At 37.7% G+C, this 20253-nt stretch overlaps 2 protein-coding genes across 11 annotated transcripts in view; one reads left to right on the top strand and one right to left on the bottom strand.

Annotated features, from left to right (window-relative positions):
- Positions 1 to 20253, top strand: part of EYA2 (EYA transcriptional coactivator and phosphatase 2) — a 166633-nt gene that overhangs the window by 113042 nt on the left and 33338 nt on the right. The window lies entirely within an intron of this gene.
- The window catches only part of ZMYND8 (zinc finger MYND-type containing 8), a 51114-nt gene that overhangs the window by 18869 nt on the left and 11992 nt on the right, over positions 1 to 20253 (bottom strand). For 9 of the 10 annotated variants that reach the window (XR_008975235.1, XM_057432149.1, XM_057432150.1 and 6 more), the window contains exons 3-9: positions 11114 to 11262; positions 6414 to 6632; positions 5569 to 5682; positions 3796 to 3888; positions 2552 to 2639; positions 1113 to 1168; positions 560 to 637 (exon numbers count right to left, since the gene is read on the bottom strand). Coding sequence is in view for 9 of the 10 variants with exons in the window: in XM_057432149.1 (XP_057288132.1) it covers positions 560 to 637; positions 1113 to 1168; positions 2552 to 2639; positions 3796 to 3888; positions 5569 to 5682; positions 6414 to 6632; positions 11114 to 11262 (797 nt within the window). In the remaining variant the exon portion in view is untranslated. The remainder of the gene's footprint in view (positions 1 to 559; positions 638 to 1112; positions 1169 to 2551; positions 2640 to 3795; positions 3889 to 5568; positions 5683 to 6413; positions 6633 to 11113; positions 11263 to 20253) is intronic. The other variant, XM_057432156.1, reaches the window with a different exon arrangement.

Genomic DNA, 20253 nt, shown 5'->3' with positions numbered 1-20253 from the left:
ATAATAATTGCACTTTTTTATTAATTTATTTTAGTCCCCTCCAAATATGTAGCATATGTTAGGGCAAATCTTGCAAATTCTCTAATTTTCACTTGGGCCCAAGAGAGAACATGATCTGTTCCATACTTAATAGTCTTAAGGAGTTTTCCCAAGTTTGGTGCAGTATTAAACAAAAACAGAAAACAGACAATTTATTAATTAGTCATGAAAGAAAAACAAGTGTAAATTCCGAGATTCACGCTTACAAAAAGAGAGACATTCACATTTCAGAAATCTTGTCCTGAGTGCAAGCACCACATGCAAGCACAGATAACACAGGAGGGGATCTCTTATATTTAAAGATAGAGAACCTCATGAACTGCTTGCTGACACCTTGAGATAGTCTGACTCCAGAAAAAGCATGATGTGCAATGACAAACTATCTGGTAAACTACAGCAGCTTTCCTTGAGTCAGTAACCACCACACATTTAAAACTGTGTGGGCACAGATAACAAATAACAGTCAAATGAGAATTACCAGGTTAGTGTATTAGCTAGACTACCATAATCCTTAACTTACACAAGGCTCACAAAACCAATTTTCTCGTTTTTGGCAAGCAGCTAAATAACATTCCGGACATACTTCAATTTCATTCATCTGAAAAGAAAAAGCAAACAGTTATCTGAGAGCTTAAACAGAGTCCAAAGCGTAATCAGTGTTATTATGTTAGCCTGTCTAGTTTGCCAGCATCGTTTTCCCACAAATTTGCTGTCATAAATCAACGTTTCCCAGGTGGCCAACAGCATCCTGGCCTATATCAGGAACAGTGTGGCCAGCAAGATGAGGGCAGTGATCACTCCCTCGTACCTAGCACGGGTGAGGATGCACCTCACATACTGTGTTCAGTTCTGGGCCCCTCACTACAAGAGAGACATTGAGGTGCTGGAGCATGCCCAAATAACAGCAACAAAGTGGGTGAAGGGCCTGAAGGATGTGCATATCTAAACAGAAGAAAGCCTGCAAAAATTACAGTTATGCAACACATACACTAGAAAACACTATTATTTCATTTACAAATACATGAAACACTTTAAAACCTACATAAAAATTAAGTTGATTGGGGCACTCATACCTCATGCTCACAGATTTTGATGATGACTTTTGCTGTTTGTGTCAATTTGTGATTTCCTGAGGAAACAATAAAATGCTTTAACCAAGAAAATTGTAATGCTAGAATTATGATAAAATCAACAGGTTTTAGGCTTTAAAGTTCACATTAAAGATAAAAGAGAACATCTAAAGAGATGATGTAAAACACGTATGTATCAACTACATGCTTCAAAAGAAGTAGGTAGGCTTTTCTTCCCCACGTAACATCATAACAATGTTTAAATATTCCTTTTTGAGACCCCTTGCAGCCTGCCCACCACTGCTACACTCTTTCCATGATGAAATTCAACAAGGGCAAGTGTAGAGTCTTGCATCTGGGGAAGAACAACCCCATGTACCAGTACAGGTTGGGGGCTGACCTGCTGGACAGTAGTGAAGGGGAAAGGGACCTGGGGGTCCTGGTGAATAGGAGGATGACCATGAGCCAGCAATGTGCCCTTGTGGCCAAGAAGGCCAATGGCATCCTAGGGTGCATTAGAAAGGGTGTGGTTAGTAGGTCAAGAGAGGTTCTCCTCCCCCTGTACTCTACCTTGATGAGGCCGTATCTGGATTATTGTGTCCAGTTCTGGGCCCCTCAGTTCAAGAAGGAAGGGAATTGCTTGGAAGAGTCCAGCGCAGAGCCACAAAGATGATTGAGGGAGTGGAGCATCTCCCTTATGAGGAGAGGCTGAGGGAGCTGGGTCTCTTTAGCTTGGAGGAGACTGAGGGGTGACCTCATCAATGTTTACAAATGTGTAAAGGGTGAGTGTCAGGATGATCAGCTAGGTGTTTTTCAGTGATGTCCAGCGATAGGACAAGGGGCGATGGGTGTAAACTGGAGCATAGGAGGTTCCATGTGAACATCAGGAAAATTTCTTTACTGTGAGAGTGAGAGAGCACTGGAACAGGTTGCCCAGGGGGGTTGTGGAGTCTCCTACGTTGGAGATATTCAAAGCCCGCCTGGACAAGTTCCTGTGTGATGTACTCTAGGTTACCCTGCTCTTGCAGGGGGGTTGGACTAGATGATCTTTTGAGGTCCCTTCCAACCCTTGGGATTCTGTGACGTGATGTCTGAGTTCAATTAGGCCTCTTATAAAGTGCTGCATAATACAAAACAAAGCAACTTGGGAGTTGGAACCAGCTTATCATTAAGGTCTCTTCCAACCCAAACCATTCCATGATTCCAATTCACTTGAAATTTTTTCAAGGTGGAATGAGCAAGTGACAACACCGGCTGTATTTGGTCCTACAGTTTCATGTATGCCAGTTAAAAAAAAAATCTGTTGTGTTTAGGCACTATGCTCGATGACAGGAAGATACTTTCAGCATTTGCCAACTAGAAGCCTACAAATTGCTCTGTCACTTTCTGAAACTGTTTCAAAGTTTCATAATTAAGGACATAAGTATGTATTAATATCTTACCCCCATTGTAAATAATGCAGTTGTGCAAAATCCATTTGGCATCAGCCAAAAATGCTTCAGTGCAACCGTACATTTTCTTTTTAACATTCTGCAAAGAGAAAATTCAGAATGTATTAGGAAATAGAAAATTTCCTGACATTTCAGAAGTGAGTAAAAAGTGATGGCTTCTTCCTGGACATTGTTTCCTATCAAGCATACAATTAGTAAAAATGACTACTTACATGCTGCAAGACTCACGATTCTAAATACTTAAGAATCTGTCAAATTCAGGGCGCCTTTTGACTGCCCTGAAAATGCATGAACTGTCTAACTCTAAATAATGAATTATTTGGATCAGCATCTTCAACATTTAAAAAGTGTTAATTTCCTGAAACAGTATTTCATTTGATGTCCGCAGAACACTAAACTCTTCATTTCTTCTACTGATGTTATCACTCCAAAGCATTTTTATTTTTTTAATTTTTACAAGTTCTAGGAAAAAAATGTTGCTCATAAAACATAAGACAGTACATGTGATATTTCAATCTACCCACTAGGTAAAGTACTTCCATTAGACAAAATCGGTCACATGGTTTTGTTACACCTTTATACTATTAAGACATCAACCTCCACTTAAGGACATGGAGAATGACAATTTGCTGTGTCTTCACTAGGTCCTAGCAGAACAAAACTCTGCAATACTGCACTCTTCATTAAGCAATGGAATATGGAGAACTTCCTCATGATGTGAAATTTATTATTGAACTAAGAATTAAAATTATATTATCCACCTCTTGACTGTTTCTTTTCTCTTTTATACCTCAGGTGCAGTGGAGATTACAGCGTTTGTTGAATGATCACTAAAATCAGTCTGGAATGACCCCTACATCTACATCTAATGGTCCCAAATTAATGGACCAGTGATCTATTCATAGGTTACAAACATGATGATCACATGCAAACTCTGATTAATGAAGTCTCCCACAGTATCATTCCTGGAATTAGATGAATTCATACAGAAGGAAGCAATCAGTGTAAGCCTGTCTTTTTCACAGTGTTCTTCCTGACCATTTACGTGTTACTAGATCGGACAAAATACTGGATTTGTTCAGTTGGCACGTGATTGTTTTTAAACTGTAACAACAACAACAAAAAAGCATTAAAATAATTTCAAGCAGCCTATCTCTCCTCCCATCAAACACTCCAGAAATACCATTGAGAGCAATCAAACTCAAGGAACCTTCCTCCTTTAGCTTCATACAAACCTTCTCTAATGTACAAAGGTCCATTGGATGAAAGATATATTCTGCATAATCTGGGTGTTGATCCAGTGAAACTGGCTTTTGAAATGGCTCTGTCTGTAAGGAAGAAATCAGTGCTTATTAATACCAAACAGTTTCATTAAGGACACAATCCTCATTCATTTTCCAGTACTAATTCCAACTGTGATGTGACAGAAAATTCTTTAAAAGTAATTATAAAATTTTGTGAAGTAATAAAGTATTGTCAGAACAAGAGGAACTAGAAGGTCTCAATTAACTGGTTTTCATATGCTGGAAGTAATGAATTGCAGAAGTCAGGAGCTTTGTAAAATGTACTGTCACTATTTACACTGGGATTTTTTTGTTGGAAGTATCAGATGAAGCTCAACAGACAGTTTATAGCAGAAAAAAGACACCAGACTCACAAATACCTCTTTCTCAGACTTGTTAGAATCTTAACTTTCAAAATCAAGGTGGCTTGGTAACACACACACATTCAAACTTTCATCAATGGGACATATTAGCATCTGCTAATGTGGAGGTTACTGCAATTTGTGAAACTCAACGGATTAAAGAACTCAGGTACCAAAACAATAGGTGATAAGTAAAATGTGTCAACATTAGGGCAAAATATTTCAATAGGATCCATTAAGCTTTCTAACCACCTTTTGAAAACCTTTTGTGAACTCAACATAAACAAACACTGATACCTTGTTACTGAAATGCAGCACTTCAAGCTTCTCCATCTAACAGGATAGTATTTACCACTCCAGAGTAAAAGGACTCCAAGAACCAAAATCTGTCAGTGCTTAAGAGTAACCTTCCCAGAAATTGCCACTATTGTTCTACTAAAACATCACAGAGACATCAGAGTTGCAGACAGCCCATGATTCAGCACATATGGTTTTCTCAACTTATTTTACTGTAACACCGCAGGTACAGAGACACCCTCCCCACTCCTCTAACTTATTTACAGGAACAAGAAGAAAAAAGGGGTTATTGGTAATTCATCACATAGAATTCTGATGAAGTCAAAACTTCACATGAAAGCTAGGCAAAGCTTACATGGTGAAGAACAAGTAGCAAGAATTGTTGAAACTTAGAAGCAGGGATGAGTGACTGGAATAGCTGAAATTTTGAGACATGGTGTTTTTGAGAAGCGAGTCTGAAGGCAGACACATGAAGTTAGGTACAAATTGGAGGAAAATCAATTTTACCTTCATGATAAAAATTGAGAGAACAGCAGCCTCGTATTGCATAACAATGAACAGCACAGGTTTTCACCACACTGAGGAAGATTCCTTCAGCGTTTTAAAAGTATATGCTACAACTAACTTTTGGGGTAATTTCTACTAACAGAAAGCAGCCGGGTTTTCAACAGGTATAATCAATAATACAACAGTGCCTGTACCTAAGGGTCCTGCCCATGTAACTGTATTGGTGAGAGATCATGTCTCCTCATGCCCCTTGTATCTCAGAGACATTATCAAAAGAGTAAAAATCCACCCTGTCTCACACTGTATTTTCACACCTACTGAAACTACATCCAGAAAGTTACATGAAGAAACTACATTTTAAACACAGTACAAAATAGTTCTTACAGCCTAAACTAACCTGCCTGTACTAGACAGGTGGAAGACGGCATAAAAGCTGTCCCACAGAATCTGATAAAACAAACCAGGTTCATAATCTACAAAAGGAAGAAAAATGCAGAATTATGACAAGCATTCAATCCAAGCATTAAAAAGAAAAATAAAAAAATAAAGTCCTTCTTACCCCTGGCTGTTTCATTTTCTGTAGTGCAAACTTCAGTAAATATGATAGCTGTTCAATGGTGAGCATTGTCATTGCTTTACTCTGTGTTTCTATGCATTCTGCAACTGTGATTTTCTAGAAGTTAAGATTAAAAAACATTTGGTCAGGAAACATTCCTAGGAAAATTCTTCTCCACTGAAACATTCTAACATTCAAATAGAAGACAACAAATATCTTATAAGAAATAAAACATTTCTGATGGCACAGTATAAGTACTCTGGATGCTTGTTTTACTTGATTATTGTTCTGTGTATGTTAAACAGAAAAAATAAAAGCGGGGAGACGGGGAAGAGAGAGAAAAGGGAGAGAGGGAAAGGAAAAGACCAGAAAAATAACCATCATGAATGTAAATTCCCACATACAATGAGTGTTCACAGCAATATGAACCAGTGGGAAGGCCACCTGCTCTGTAAAACAGTAAGTGACCAAAGAAAAATATGCGATAAACCAATTTCCTTTTGTTAAAGATACATCAATGCTAAGGAATGATTAAGTTCTTCCCCAGGCCTGCAGAAAAAACTAGTAATAAAATCTCCACTTGTTGGACCCTAGAGTACAATTTTTTTCTGCACTGCTGCAGAGCTGATCAGCTCATTAGAAAAAGCACAAGTTGAGCTAGTCAAAACCACAGAATGTTTTCAAAATAAGAGGTGTCTGATGAAGAAACCACTCTTCAAACTGCACAAATTTCTCTGGTACCTTTACCAAGAGGCAATACAGGAATAAACCAGCAACATTTCAGAACACAAAACCACCTGCTTACATCTCACAAACAATAAAGAAATCCACTCCTTATATCAACTAACCTCACATTCTGGGCAAAACCAATCCCCCTCTGGTTCCGCTGTCAGTTTCAGACACTTAGCATGATAAACCCGAGGACAGAGTTCACAGCAGAGGACTTGGCCTTCCCGATGACAAACCCAGCAATAGAAATCATTCCGTCCATCCTGTGGTACAACATCAACAGGGTCTGTGGTGAGTGGCTGCTTCATATAGTAAAACGGACCATGTCTTAGTTCTGACTGAAATGTAGGCAAGAAAAACAGGTTTGGTTTCAAAACAAATTTGCATTTTTTCAAATAATAGTATTCATAATATATAAGCAAACAGCAGTTTACAGAGTTTGATTAACATTTATGCAAGCACAGTATCTTATTAATTGCACAAAATCATTCATAAAGAAGTTTACTGCTTATTCAGATGTCAAATGCCAGTTTGCACTCAAGACTGAAAATAAATCTTTGTGGCAAGTAAGGGCATCAAATGCAAGACATGCAATCCAACCAAAGTCAGTGAACACTTTTATCTTTGAGAAAGAAATACTGCCATAGAAGCTATTAGGACCTCTAAACACAGAATTCCATGGGGCTGTGCAAGCTAAATACTGAGATATTTAGTCATGGCTAAACCTGGGACAGCTGAAGAAGTTAGTCCTGAAATAAGAAGTTGATCACCATGCAAATCTGTCCTAAATTGCAGCAGTTCACAGCTTTGTACAATGAAGCAAGCCAGTGCTGATTTTGATTAATAAGGCAAACTGTAGAGTAAGATGACAAAGGAGCAAATTCACATCCTGAACAGCCACTCTGCTATAGGAGCAGGAACACGGGGAGAGATTTAATCCACCATTTAAATGCATATCAGAATTTAAGACTCACGATCTCCACTGGTTTGCCTGCACTAGAAAACAGTGTTAACTTTGTAAACTGCATGAACTAGTCTTCCACTTGAGCCCCAGACAGCTCAAAGATGACACAGCTGATGCCAAAACACAAGCAGCAAATAGCCTAGGATAAAATGGGTCCCCAGAAACCTGAAGTTTGTTAGATCAGCTTTGAAGAGCTGCTGACATTTACTGAAAAGCTACATTCAATTGATCCATGACAAGTAAACTTAAGTTTTCTATTTGGTATTACTTATAGGGGTAGTTTGCTGAGGAGAACATGGAGAGAAGCAATCTTGAGTTTTAGGCAGTTTATTTACTGTGATTTTTTTGCTTGATGTAAAACCATTTGCTCATGACATTACTTATAACTATCCAAATGCTGGTAGTTTGCAGAACCATTTTGTTAGGTTCTCAGGTAATCTGTGTAATTGGGCACCTTTTACACATCTGCAAGTTCTTAGATGCTTGAGCTGTCACATGCCCACGCGACTCATAGAACAGTGCAACCATCTGCATGCTCCATGCCTTTGCAGCATCCTCTACAAAATCAGTCACACAGGGCATAAACTAATGTCACCACAAACCACCAGCTTGGATTGTGATATTTCCAGATTTCTACAGTTATAAACGATATTATTTGCATGAATAAAGCAACTTCAAGGTTAGGAGACACAGAAGTGACAACCCAGCTGGAGATGTTGTATCTCAAAGAGAAGAGATATCATCTGCCAGAGGACGTTACCCACAAACATTCCCAAAGCTCTGCTACCTAAAATTTCACTCGATTTTCTATTAGCTTTGGTGTTTTTTATTTTCTAATCTTCAGATTATATAGCTTCTAAAAAATACTTTATTCCCACCATGGAAATGGGAAAAATGTTTTTTTTCTATACTTTCTCTGTGTAAATATATATACAAGCATATAACATAACAAGACTCTCAGAAGGAAGGTTCTATCAGATCCTGTGGAACAAGAGGGACAGCGTAAGTCTTTAACTACATTTCAAATGTATTACTACTACAATCATTTAAACAGACACAGAAGTTATGGCAACCCAGAGTGAAGAAGGGAAAGTTGCAATTCACAGTGCACAAACATATTTTGTTTGCAGCTATATGCACCACAGCTGCGAGACCAAACAAAATGTCAACGGTGTATATACATGGAGTTGCAGCTGTGGGGCATTTCCTCAACTGAATAAATAAAGGAATAAAGGAAATTACCAGACAAAGGAAATTACCAGAATAATTTAATACATATCCTGACTTTGAAGTGGATATAAGCAGTATATCCACACTAACTTCCTAAGAATGAAAGATACTGCTTTAAGACAAATACAAAGGCTATGAAACTATTACACAGAGATCAGCTCATAACACCCAAACTGATGTCTTTGTTAGAGCATGACAAGAACTTATTGTCTGTTCAAGGATGCTTACTTCTTGTAGACGTTTATCACCTTGTTTTATCTAAGCCACGTTTAGAAACACCCCACTCCCTCACAAAAAAGGTCGTGAGACTCAAAAGGTACACAAACAACAAAACTAAAGGACTGAATATGAATGATACAACTGTATCAAAGGACCTTTTCACTTGTTATATCCAGAGCAAAATGTTTCAAGAGTGTATCTTTTAACAGTTATTAAAGAAAAGCTTTGTTTCCTCAACTGTTTCACAGCTAGCTAATTCAAGCTCAGATATGTGGTAGTTTGTTTTAAAGTCTTTCATAAAGTTACTAAGACCTGTAGAATGACATAGAAAACTGAAGAAAAACCAACAGTATTTTAGTGCTGTTTTGGGGAGAAGAAGTTCACTATTTATATTCAGTTTAAATAAATATTGAAGCTAGTGGTAAAACAAGATGATAACTCCAATTACGTTATAAGTGACCAGTTAAGTGTCAAAAAGTTCCTGATTTTTAACCTGTCTTAGCTACATTCTACAATTCCATAATTCTTTGCTTGTATTTCAACACTGTAAATACCTGTTGGCACCAGAACAGTAGATCTGTTACTGCATCCACAACATGTAATAGGAAACTTCATGCAACTTTAGTAATAGTATCTTGAAATAGTCAAATATTATGAACACTTTGTAACATAGAAACTTAAGCTAGAGGGTTCCAGTGATGCTGTCACACCTCCAAATGCATTTATCAGCCAATCAGAACCGTAGCTATTAGCTACTTTATGCTTGAAACTTGGCCTGAGAGCAAAATAAGTAACGGTATGCTTAGCGCACATCTGTTCAGCAGTGAAAGAATCTTTCAACAACTCCTGCTACCATATAGAGCAGTTTTTTCACCTACTTTAATCTTCAGGCATGCCCGTATCAAATTTGACATGCAATATAATATTAAAAGCAACTTAGAAAAGCTAAACAAAACTAAACATGTTTGCTCGCTGACTCGTAACAAATACAGCAAAATAAGCAAGTCCGATTGCTTTTCTTCATTAGATATACAACTTTATTCTACCCTGTAATATTTCAGGTCTGAGATACCTGGAAAATAGAACAGGATTTACTGAGGAGAATGTATCAAGTTCAACAACTGCAACTGTGTTTTCATTTATATTTTTAAATGCATGAATAGAAGAGGAAATTAATACCCTAAGATTCAGTTCTACTGTAAAATTGTCTCTACACTGCACAGGTTGAAGTTCAGACTTCAGTGGGAAAGCATCTCCCCAGGAAAAGTCCAGGATATGGAGGAATTTATACAGCCTGAAGTGAAGCTCAGTAAGGCCAAACTGACCACATTAAACTAATGCAAACATGCCTACATATGCTAATTCTAAACCTCCCAATTATCCTTAAGTAAAATATGCTTGACGCTGTAAACCTCTTCGCTAGCACAGCCTGATTCATTCAGTCTTCATTCCAGGACAACTGCAGTGATTAGGAATTTCACTTTCTTTTTTAACCAGTGTAATTGTACAAGGACAATATGTAATGTGGATGCTTTTACATCAGAAAAAGGTGCCTTAAACCCTCAGAATTTAATCCTGGCAAAAAAAAAAAAAACGCTGGCACAGAAAAGCACTTTGAAAAATAAAGACATGTCATTTTTAAATTAGATGAGAAATTTCATTAATGCTAAAGACTGCCTTCATCTAATCTTGTCCAAGACGATGCAGATACTTGCTATTCCACAGACTTCATACAATTCTTTTACTTGCATCCTACAATGAATCAGAAATTGTCAGAGTCTTCTGGAGTTAAGTTCTAAGAACTACAAGAAGACACCAAAAATAAGGTTTCAATCATGAAGACTGAAAAGTACTGTCAGTGTGACCCTTTGATTTAACTAGCTTGGTAGGAGGGTATATTGCTCAGCAGCGTAAAGGAAGGGGTGGGAATCTGCAGAGTATCAAGGAATGCGCTAGACCTTTGTTAATAATTGGCAGCAGGACTAAAACCAGATGAGGGACTTCTGTTGATATGAGACCGTTTTTAATCTCAGATATCATGCCACTGAACATTTCCTTCCAATGGTTTTCATTAATAACAGCTATCGCTGTTATTATTGTTATTACATACCTTCATAATACTTTTGTTCAAAATTGCCTTTATTGCTTACACATCTTATTAGCTTTGTAAAATCAGAAACCAGGACACAACTTGTCTTTCTCATACAGATGTAAAACAATAATAAGAGAACGTGCAAATCCAGCCTATAATGCCAAATCCTACACCCACTGCATTCAGAAATGAAAATCTACCTCTTAGAATACAAGAATGGAGCTTCCTAATAGAGGAGAGAGCTCCTGATCAACTTTCATCTACATCCTTTATTGTGTCATATTCTAGCACAACAAGACCATGACTTCTCTTACCTGCTCTTTATTATTACTGTTCAATAGACCAGGTTTCTTTTTCTTTTTTATAGGACTTGTGGATGCATCTTGTGGTGAGTGGCCATTAGAGGAATGTGGAGGGCTGGGAAATTTCCTTTTCTGTGCTGCACGTTCAGCAGAGCCAGGATCTACAACAGATAGACAATATGGTTGAAGAGTTCATATTGATGAAAAACATTCCAGCAAGGCTGTGGTTTGTCATTCACACTCCTTCACTGAACAGAATAAAAATTCTCATTGTCTTCCATCCAGTCACTGACAAAACCGGAAACACAGACTTGCTGAGCAATGCCACTGTTAAATGAATTCTCAATATAGTCATTTAGATTAACATTACATAATTTTTCTTTTCAGGCCATTCATCTCTAATTCTAGTATCTTTCGAGTATAACAATTTGTTAGTAGTAGCTTAGAAGAGTGCTATGCTGTATACACTTTAACTACTCTGCTTAAGTAATTTAGGAACACAAGCGACAGAAGTTAAAACACGGTAAGAGTAAAGTCAGTCCTCATTATTAACCTCTCATATTTAAATAAAGTTGATAAAATACATCAATAGAAAAAAATTAAATTGTCCTATAGTGCAAAAATAAATATGCCACTTTAAATACTTAGTCATTTGCAAGTACCTGCTAAACTGGACTGTAAAAAGATAAAATTAAGACAACACCACCAGTCAAGTAATAACCTTCTGACAGCAAGATAGAGCAACAGGCACGGTCAACAGAGAGTTAACAGAGCTCTCACATTCAAGCAAGCAAATTATGGGAGTAATTTCATAAGTTACAGTTCCTTTCTATGACTGGTTACTGTCCCAAGTAACAAAGCTGGCACAAGGGAGCACGTGCCTGTGTCTCAGCTGCTCTAAGTCATGTATTGTCATCTTAGTGTAAATTCATCACACCAGCAACTTCAGCAGCGCCAGTGGCTCTGAACTGCATTTTATGAAACATGCACAAAATTCTTTAAAACATTAGAAGGAAATTGAAAGACTGTTCTACCAAATTAACATCTACTACAACAATCATTCATGTCTGCTTTGCTCCTCCAACTATGCTCAAGTATTTTAATTCTTCAAAGGTTTTTAATTCCTTTTTTTGTTTGTTTGTTTGCTTACTTGGTCACTGGTTTGTGTTCTTATAATATTCAGAAGGAAATATTTACAGCCTTGATAAGAGTTAATACACTTCAAAAAAAAAATAAATCACTGACAAACTCATCAGAAATACCCAAGTAAAAAAAAAAAAAGAGCATTTGCAACTTCATTTTCTCAGAACAAAGTTTAAATGATTCCTAATGAATATGGACTGTGCAGCTCTATTACAAAGATCAAGTATGCAATCAGCTGTAATATGTAATCATAGAACAGTGAAACAACCTTGACAAAATACCAGTGAAAATTCAGAGTTGGTTTAACACGTTTAATTTTTCCTTAAGCTTTTAATGCATGCCACAGAACAAAATGACAGATAAAAACATAGGGATCAGAAGTCATCAATATCACAGAGAAACAACTGAACCCTCCCCAAAGTCATTCCCATATCTTCAATCCCATTCTCACGTGCTAATGTAAATGCTTTGTGGCTGCATACAAAAACAATGTGGCGCTATATGGTGACTTCTGACTGACCAAAAGCCTGGTAACGTGTCAAGATAACAACTAAGAAAACTATAAATAATATGAAAAATAGATAATAAGAGATAGATGGAATAAGATATAACCGGAGGAGGGAAGAGAAATATAACAGCAATTGCCCATCCTGAGTTTTATTGATCCAGAATAGCTGCAGAAGAATAACACTACATGCAATTTCAGTAACTCCCAGAAAAGTTCTGCTACTGGAGTTCCATAGGCACAGCTCTTTTAGCAGTGCTGCTAAGCAGAAATGGAATGTTAACTCTCAGAGAAATTTCTCTGTTGACATAAGTTAAAAATTTTGGCAAAACGTAGTGAAGCTGCTTTACATAAATTAACAAAAACTTCCTATGTTTTCAGTTTTCTTTCACATCAAGAAGTGTGATTTTTTTTTTCCTTTCCACCCCCCCCCCCCCCCCCCCCCCATCCCTTTTATAACTTGCAGGCAGCATTTTGGACCAGTTCTATTCTGACATGCCTAGGCCGAATTAAACCAATACAATATGTCCAAGACCATTATTGTTACTTGACTTGTTTCAATTCAAGCAAATCTGCCTCCCACTCCATTTAGGCCAAAATTCAGATGGATTTGACAACACCAAGAATTGCCACGTAAGGTATGGCACCTAAACATGTGAAAAAACATGCCTGTTTGCCTCCTCAGGCAATTACAACAATAAAAATCCCAATACAGGTACAGCTCCACTGACAGACTAGCTTGGGTTTTTCCCCAGTTCAGATAATTACGCACAGAAGGTGGCAGAAGAACTCCTTTGGCTGGCATATGCTTTGCATATCCCAAGAGAGCTGCGCTAATACAGCTGTCTGGAAGAAACACTGCAGCATCAGTGTCAGCTAAACCAAAACCCACAACATAACCAAAGCGATCAAACCGAAAACCAGAACAAGCTCTGAATTCTATTGTTTTCATTGAAGTAAAACGGATTTATTCAACATGGGATCTGTTTGCATTCAGAGGGATCAGCAAAACCAGCATCATACCACACTTCTTCTCATCTGTCCATCATCAGATGGCTCAGAAGAGCATGTACAATATAAGTCTTTGTTTCTTTATTCTAATTCACACTTCTCAACAGAGACTTTCTGTACATTTGTAAAGGCAGTCATAAGTAAACTAATGTTACTGTTAAGGGCTGACCATGCCCTATCTTTTGTTTTCCCAATGCAGAGATAAGCAGAATTGTCCCTCCCAAAACAGCCATTTGAGCAAACAACATCCTCAAAGTACCTGCAAATAACGCCTTCACCACAACTCCCTGAATAGATTTTGGCTTTTATTTCCAGACTGTACATATGCAGGCACAGCTTAAACCAGGAGAGTACCATGAAAGTTTCTGCCCTTTGGCTTCCATTTCTCACTACCAGGCACAAAACAGCCACCAGTGGAGCACACCAGTTTCTTTTCAGCTCTTTCACCTCAGATTGTGTGGATTGACAAGAAGCTGCCTGTGATACTGCACATTGTGCCTTGGCTCCAAGTGTGAAAAAAGAAAATCGGCTGCAAAGTTCCTCATCATAGGCCTGCCCCCATAATGTGGTGCTTCTCACTTTAAAAGCTGTTTTTTTCCAAAAGCAACTGAGTCAGCGTCAGAAAAAGTGTTAAACTGTTATTAGCTAAACCAGAATTACAATTCAGTCACCGACAAATCCAAACTGCATTTCAACAGAAAGGGTACTGATTCAATACTGATGAAACCAGATGATCACACACATATATGCTTAGTTAAGTGATTTCACAAACTACTTAAAGTAGTGCAGTTTTCTCCTGTGATTCAAGCCTGAGCATACTGGGGATTTTTAAATAACTAGTGGTGACTCATAGACAGCATATAGAAACTGACCAGAAATACAGCTTTTTTTGCTTCTTCAACTGGCAGCTTATTAAAATGCCAGAGATGTTCTTGAAACAATGTAAGATATAACTGGAAAAATTAAGGACTAAACATGAAAACAGCAATGCAAAGGCATCTTCTCTCAGATTTACTTGTGCTAGTGGAACAGGCTAATGTCTTTATCACTGAATGTTGCCAACTTACCAACCAAGAGGGACTTAATAATATGAACAACCTTCTAATTTAGTTCATGTAAAGTAAAAATGGTAGCACCTACTTAAATTGCCTGAGTTACAGTTTCCAATTCTAATTAAGACAGAAAATGCTCAAATTGCATTTTGTGTGAATTTCTTTCATCAGCAGTGTTCCATTCAGCACACACTGTCTCTTCTTCCTCCTTGGCTCTTTCTGCTGTGTTAGCAGAGTTTGCATAGCTAAGCTGTGAACCAGATCGAGAAACTGATCCCTGTTAAAATAACCTGTCAGAAGGAAAGTGAATTTTTAACCTGGATCCCTTCTCCAGTGTAATTTAACTTAACATTTAGTACTTGAACAAAGTGAAACAAACCCAAGAGGAAAGAACAAAAAAGACCAAATTTAAACTATGCAATTATTTGGTGACTAGGACAGTTACTTGGGAGGTGGAGTCCAGTTTCTGTTCCAAAAAGGAACAGTGAGAATTTGTGTGATTTCTTCTCTGTCAAGCAAATATTTTTATAAAGGTGTTTAACGAGCAAGAATGGTGTCACTTTGGAGAGTATCTCACCATGTCAGATAGGCACCAGCTGGCACATATCCCTGCAATCTCCCTACTCCTACGTGTACTGAACAAGTCAACCCAACCCGAACTTTTCAAATCAGCATCAATTGGCGCACCCACCTTTTCTAACTGAAAAGGCTGAGATCACTTGCACTCAGGAGCACCCAGCAAGAAGGTTAATTAGAAATGAAATGTTCATGAACTAAATGACAGGCATTACTGTAAAATAATAAACATTTCATTGATAAACCAATTGTACTAATTAATTTGTCAAGCAACCTTATTCCACTTATTTCTTCATTTTTGAACGTGTGATTTTGCTTTCTTAGCATTATTCCAACATTGTGCTTCCAGCACTAGTGAAAAAATAGACACCTGAAATAACTTTTTTAATTCTCATTAAAAATTACCTGGGTTTACATCAGCAGGTTATTATTAATTGCTCTGCAACGTTGCCAAGCTTGACATATGCACCTATGAGTGCTCTCACAAACCATCTGTTGGGGAGCAACAAGCTAACCTGAGCTTCACCTAAAGTTTAAAACCTTTGTTTCAGTATGCCATCACGTGACTAAAGGATTAGTAAGTACTGTTCCCAGGAGACAGACTAAAGCACACTTAAACCCTAAAGCAACTTAATTTCATACTTTACGTCTATTTCAGAAGTCCAATTTTATGTGATGGTAATGCAGTTTTTAAGGAAACTGTGATAGTGACTTAATACAGTTTAGTTTAGAAAAAATATAAAACCAATCAAAAGTACATTATCACTGTATATCAACGATCTTATCTTGCTGCAGCATATGGAGCATAGACCACATCTTTCATGATGTATACATTGCCAAGTGCTGCACTGTAAGCATGCAGTAACAACTGAGAAGTCTCATTTTTCTCAATGGAAGCAGGTGCCAAATCAGAAAATATGTAAAAGAAAAATGTTGTTTTCCTTGGTTTTCCCATGATACCCAAATGTAATTCTCCCTGAAAACAAGTAACATCAACACGCCTTACTGTAAGAACACAGAATAAACTGCTCAGTAACAAGGACTTGCCAAGTGTCATCTTAACGCCCCCTTATACCTTCCTTCCCATATACCTATTTTTATTTAATTTAAAACCTTGTTTAAGCTAAATGCTAGCGAAGTATCCAGACTAAACCCAAAATTAAAGGGTATGTATATATGTATTTCTAAGCATCTATTACACTTGCATTATTTTCTCTAGCAATAAGGCCTTAATGAGAGCTGAAACCCACATCAAAGTCAAGGCTTCACAGTATCCTTCCACCAATATTGCTTCCCTTTTCGTTTCTCTCGCACTGTTACTTGTTCGCCCAGGAAGCAAGATGGAATAGACAACTGATGTGGCCAAAACAAACCAACAAAACCCTCAAAAATCCATTTCAGCTGCACCAGTATACCAACCTATCCCAAAGGTGACAGTGCCGGTATAAAGGAAAAGGCTGGCAATGTGGCTGGCAGGGCTGGCTTCGGTCAGCACATACGGCCCTGGTGTTGCATCCCAGTGCAGAGGAGAGCAAGCCAACTAAGAAAAACCTGAAGAATTCAGTCTTCCTATGCGCCATGATTTGCAAATTCAACTTCACAAAAAGGTGAGGCAAACAAGAGCTTTCCTCAAAAGTGTGGAAATTGCAGGATAAAAGCTTTCTACTGCAGCAAAGAATTACACCCTTTTTTTTTTTTGAGCTGGCACTGAGGGGAAGAAAAGTTTTGTATTTCAAAATTAAGCACAGAATAGAAAAAAATCTTTAGCTTAAGTACATCAACTTTCTCTACTTCCTTAAAGCATGTTATTTATTCAAATTCTGTACCTAATTTTCTTGTATTTTGAACACATGTTCTATGAAAAATGAGCTGTTATAAAAGGATAATATCTATTCCTTGTAGAACAAAATTTTTCTATTCTGGAATCTTTCAGAAAGTTAGAAGAGGAAAACTCAGAAACATGTTTGTTTAAACAGCTTTTCAGCATGAGTTATGGTAAATGTGGTAAAAATAGCAGTTATTTTTGTTTTCCAGAAGCCAGAAACAGCAATGCATTTTTCAGTGAGAGCATTATTTTAGTCTTCCAGGAACAGTACTAGGTATCAATAAACTGAGACAGTCACACCTATAAGGTTTTTCTGTGATGTGAGTACGGATTTGATATCTCAATGCAAGTTGGTCAGATATGCAAAATTCTGAGTAATGTTTCCAATTAGATACCTATCAATTGTTTTCTGTAAGTTACACTCTTGTTACTTAACCAGAGCCAGCCCAAGGCTACTTCTGCTAGACTACTACAGCTAGGCTGGCTTAAAAAAGAAGGCAGCATGAGGGAAGGTGGAAGAAGTCAAAGGTGATGGAAGGCTGCTTAAGCTACCATTACCCCATAGAAATGTGTAACTTTGCCTCTAGAAGGAACAGGAGCACAACCAGAAAACTGACTTCCACCCAGACTCTCAATTCTCTCTTCTTTCCTCTTCCTCAAAAGCTCTGTATGTAAGTACTTTAAATGGTGTTGAGGGAAGTCAATGGAGAATTCTGAGAGAAAAAGCAGCAACAGTAATTCCATTGTCTGTATCATTACAGTCCAATTTGACAGAACAGGCTTCAATTTATAATTTATATGGATTCCAGAACTGAGAAGTCTCCCTGTTATATTTACTACTCTGAGTGGTTGCTAATGGATTTATGATTTTTCAAATTCATTACCTTTAATACTATAGCAAGTTTAATTATCTTCAAAACACTTAACAAAATAATGGATAAATCTGTTAGAACTTATACTCAACTCTGAGGCATTTTAATCTTATGCCAGAATTCTGAAACATGATGCAGCTGCAATCAACCACTAAAGCCCTATTTACATTCCAGAACCTTCAACTGATGCAATTAACCCAATCCAGACACTTAATGTACTAAATAACAGGGGTTAGCCCTGGTTGTGTAAATCCTGATGAACTCCTACTACACTAGGATTTTATAGAAGTACACAAAGACACTGTTACTTGTATCTTCATTGTAAGACTTCAGAAGATAAAGAATCGCTTCCCATCATCTTACAATATAAGAGATGTAATCTGTTTATAAGCTGGAGTCTGGCTGTAGGGGGACTTGCTGCCCCAAGGCACTTCTGAAGACACCCTGTTGATTATAAGTAAAAAGGGCTCTGCACTGCAGATGAAAGCCTGGGGCTTCACTACTGTTCACTGGAAGGTTCTCAAATTACATTTCACATTGGAGCGAGATCTCATCTCTATGTGATTACAAACTTGGTATCACTGCAAAGAAAGTCGATACACAATGTACTCTTAAAAAACCGTTACAAAATATGCAAGGTATTCTGGAAATTCCATTTTGCATTTATGTTCATAATATCCAAACTTTTTACCACTGAGAGAAGCCCCTAAGCACAAAACCTTCAACACAAACCTGCAGCAATCTAAAAGCTGTAAAAGTCAGAATTCTCACCATTAAACAATAGTGTCTCAGTATACAATTTTGTGACAAACTAATACCATCTAAGGACTAGTTGCCACTGATGAGGGCAAGTCTGCTGCTAGAAATGACATCTATCGCCCTAGTAATCTGGTTCAGGGAGATAAGCAGTAGAAAACTACTTTTATACCCAAGTCCTGAACTGACTCAGAGGAGGACTTGGCTGAGAGCCAGCATAGATGTAAAGGCAATAAAAGGGATGTATGACTGAGAATGGGAAGAAGAGAGTTCCTTCTGAGCAGTCACTAAAAAGCCAATGGTTACAGTACCAGCTGAAATACATGAAACCTAAATGGAAGCCCATCCACCACCACAGCTAACTACTGTCAGCAGCTAAGTAAGATAAACCAGCAAAAAACCCATGAGAAACTAAAAAAAAAAAATACTAAAAAGATATTCCAGGTTAATAGAATGAAAACACCAGTGGAGAGTTCACTATACTCCAAAGAGAACAAGTGCAAGCAAAGAGAGAATTGCACCATTCAAGTAGGTTTGTTCTGCTGCTCTGGAACCACAACCTGGAAATATTCAGAAAATCCTCCAGAAAGCCTTGCAAGCCCCATCTTGAAAGGTTTAATAAACAAGGTTAAAAAGCAGACCATAGGGCTGGAACAGAAAATGTAACAAGATGTTTAGTGTATCTCATGCAAAGGACAAAATATCATCTAATCCACGGCTTTTCTCCTCAGCTAAACAGCAATCTTCTGTTGATTTCAATTTATGCCTTTTTGTAGTCTCTTTAAGCTGTCATTTCCCATTTCCAGTTCTTAGATGCCTTATGCCTTCTTGTTCTGATCAAGAGGGAAGTATATTTTAAAATCTCATCTTTAGTAAAGCTTCACGTGCACAGTTTATAAGCAGATCTTGTAACTGCTACAGTAATGCTACTGCTCTTCTTTTTGCACCTCACCAGAATTTAATCCCCACAACTTTTTGCAGGCAGGAACTTGTATGTAATAGTAGGATTAATCAGTTCATGATTCAAGCAAAAACTAATATTACAAAACTGATTACTTTTGTGCCAGATCAGCTGCTTGATCTAGCTTACTATGCAACAGCATAAGCATCAGTGGCAGCCTGAGAAGGGTAGAAAAATGCAGCTGAAGACGAGCATGTAGAGCTGCACAACTCTGACCACAGCTATTGGCTCACTCTTACGTATCACAATGTAAAGCATAAGCAAGAAATCTCAGCTCAGTTTTAAGCTCTAACAGCCTAACACTTGCAAACAAAGCTCTATACTTCCTGCACCCAACTGGCATATTCCTGCCCTCTCTCTTAAAGTTCTGGCACACTACCTAGCCATTTCAGAACCCTAAGCCAGTAGAAAACTATTAATGTTTTATGGTTCAGTTAGTTTCCTGCCAGCT

This window comes from Pezoporus wallicus, unplaced genomic scaffold (genome assembly GCF_028554395.1).
Source record: "Pezoporus wallicus isolate ANWC-B61680 ecotype Strahan unplaced genomic scaffold, APGP_CSIRO_Pwel_v1 contig_10810, whole genome shotgun sequence".
Classification (NCBI taxonomy): domain Eukaryota; kingdom Metazoa; phylum Chordata; class Aves; order Psittaciformes; family Psittacidae; genus Pezoporus; species Pezoporus wallicus.
This window is presented reverse-complemented; position numbering and strand designations above follow the sequence as displayed.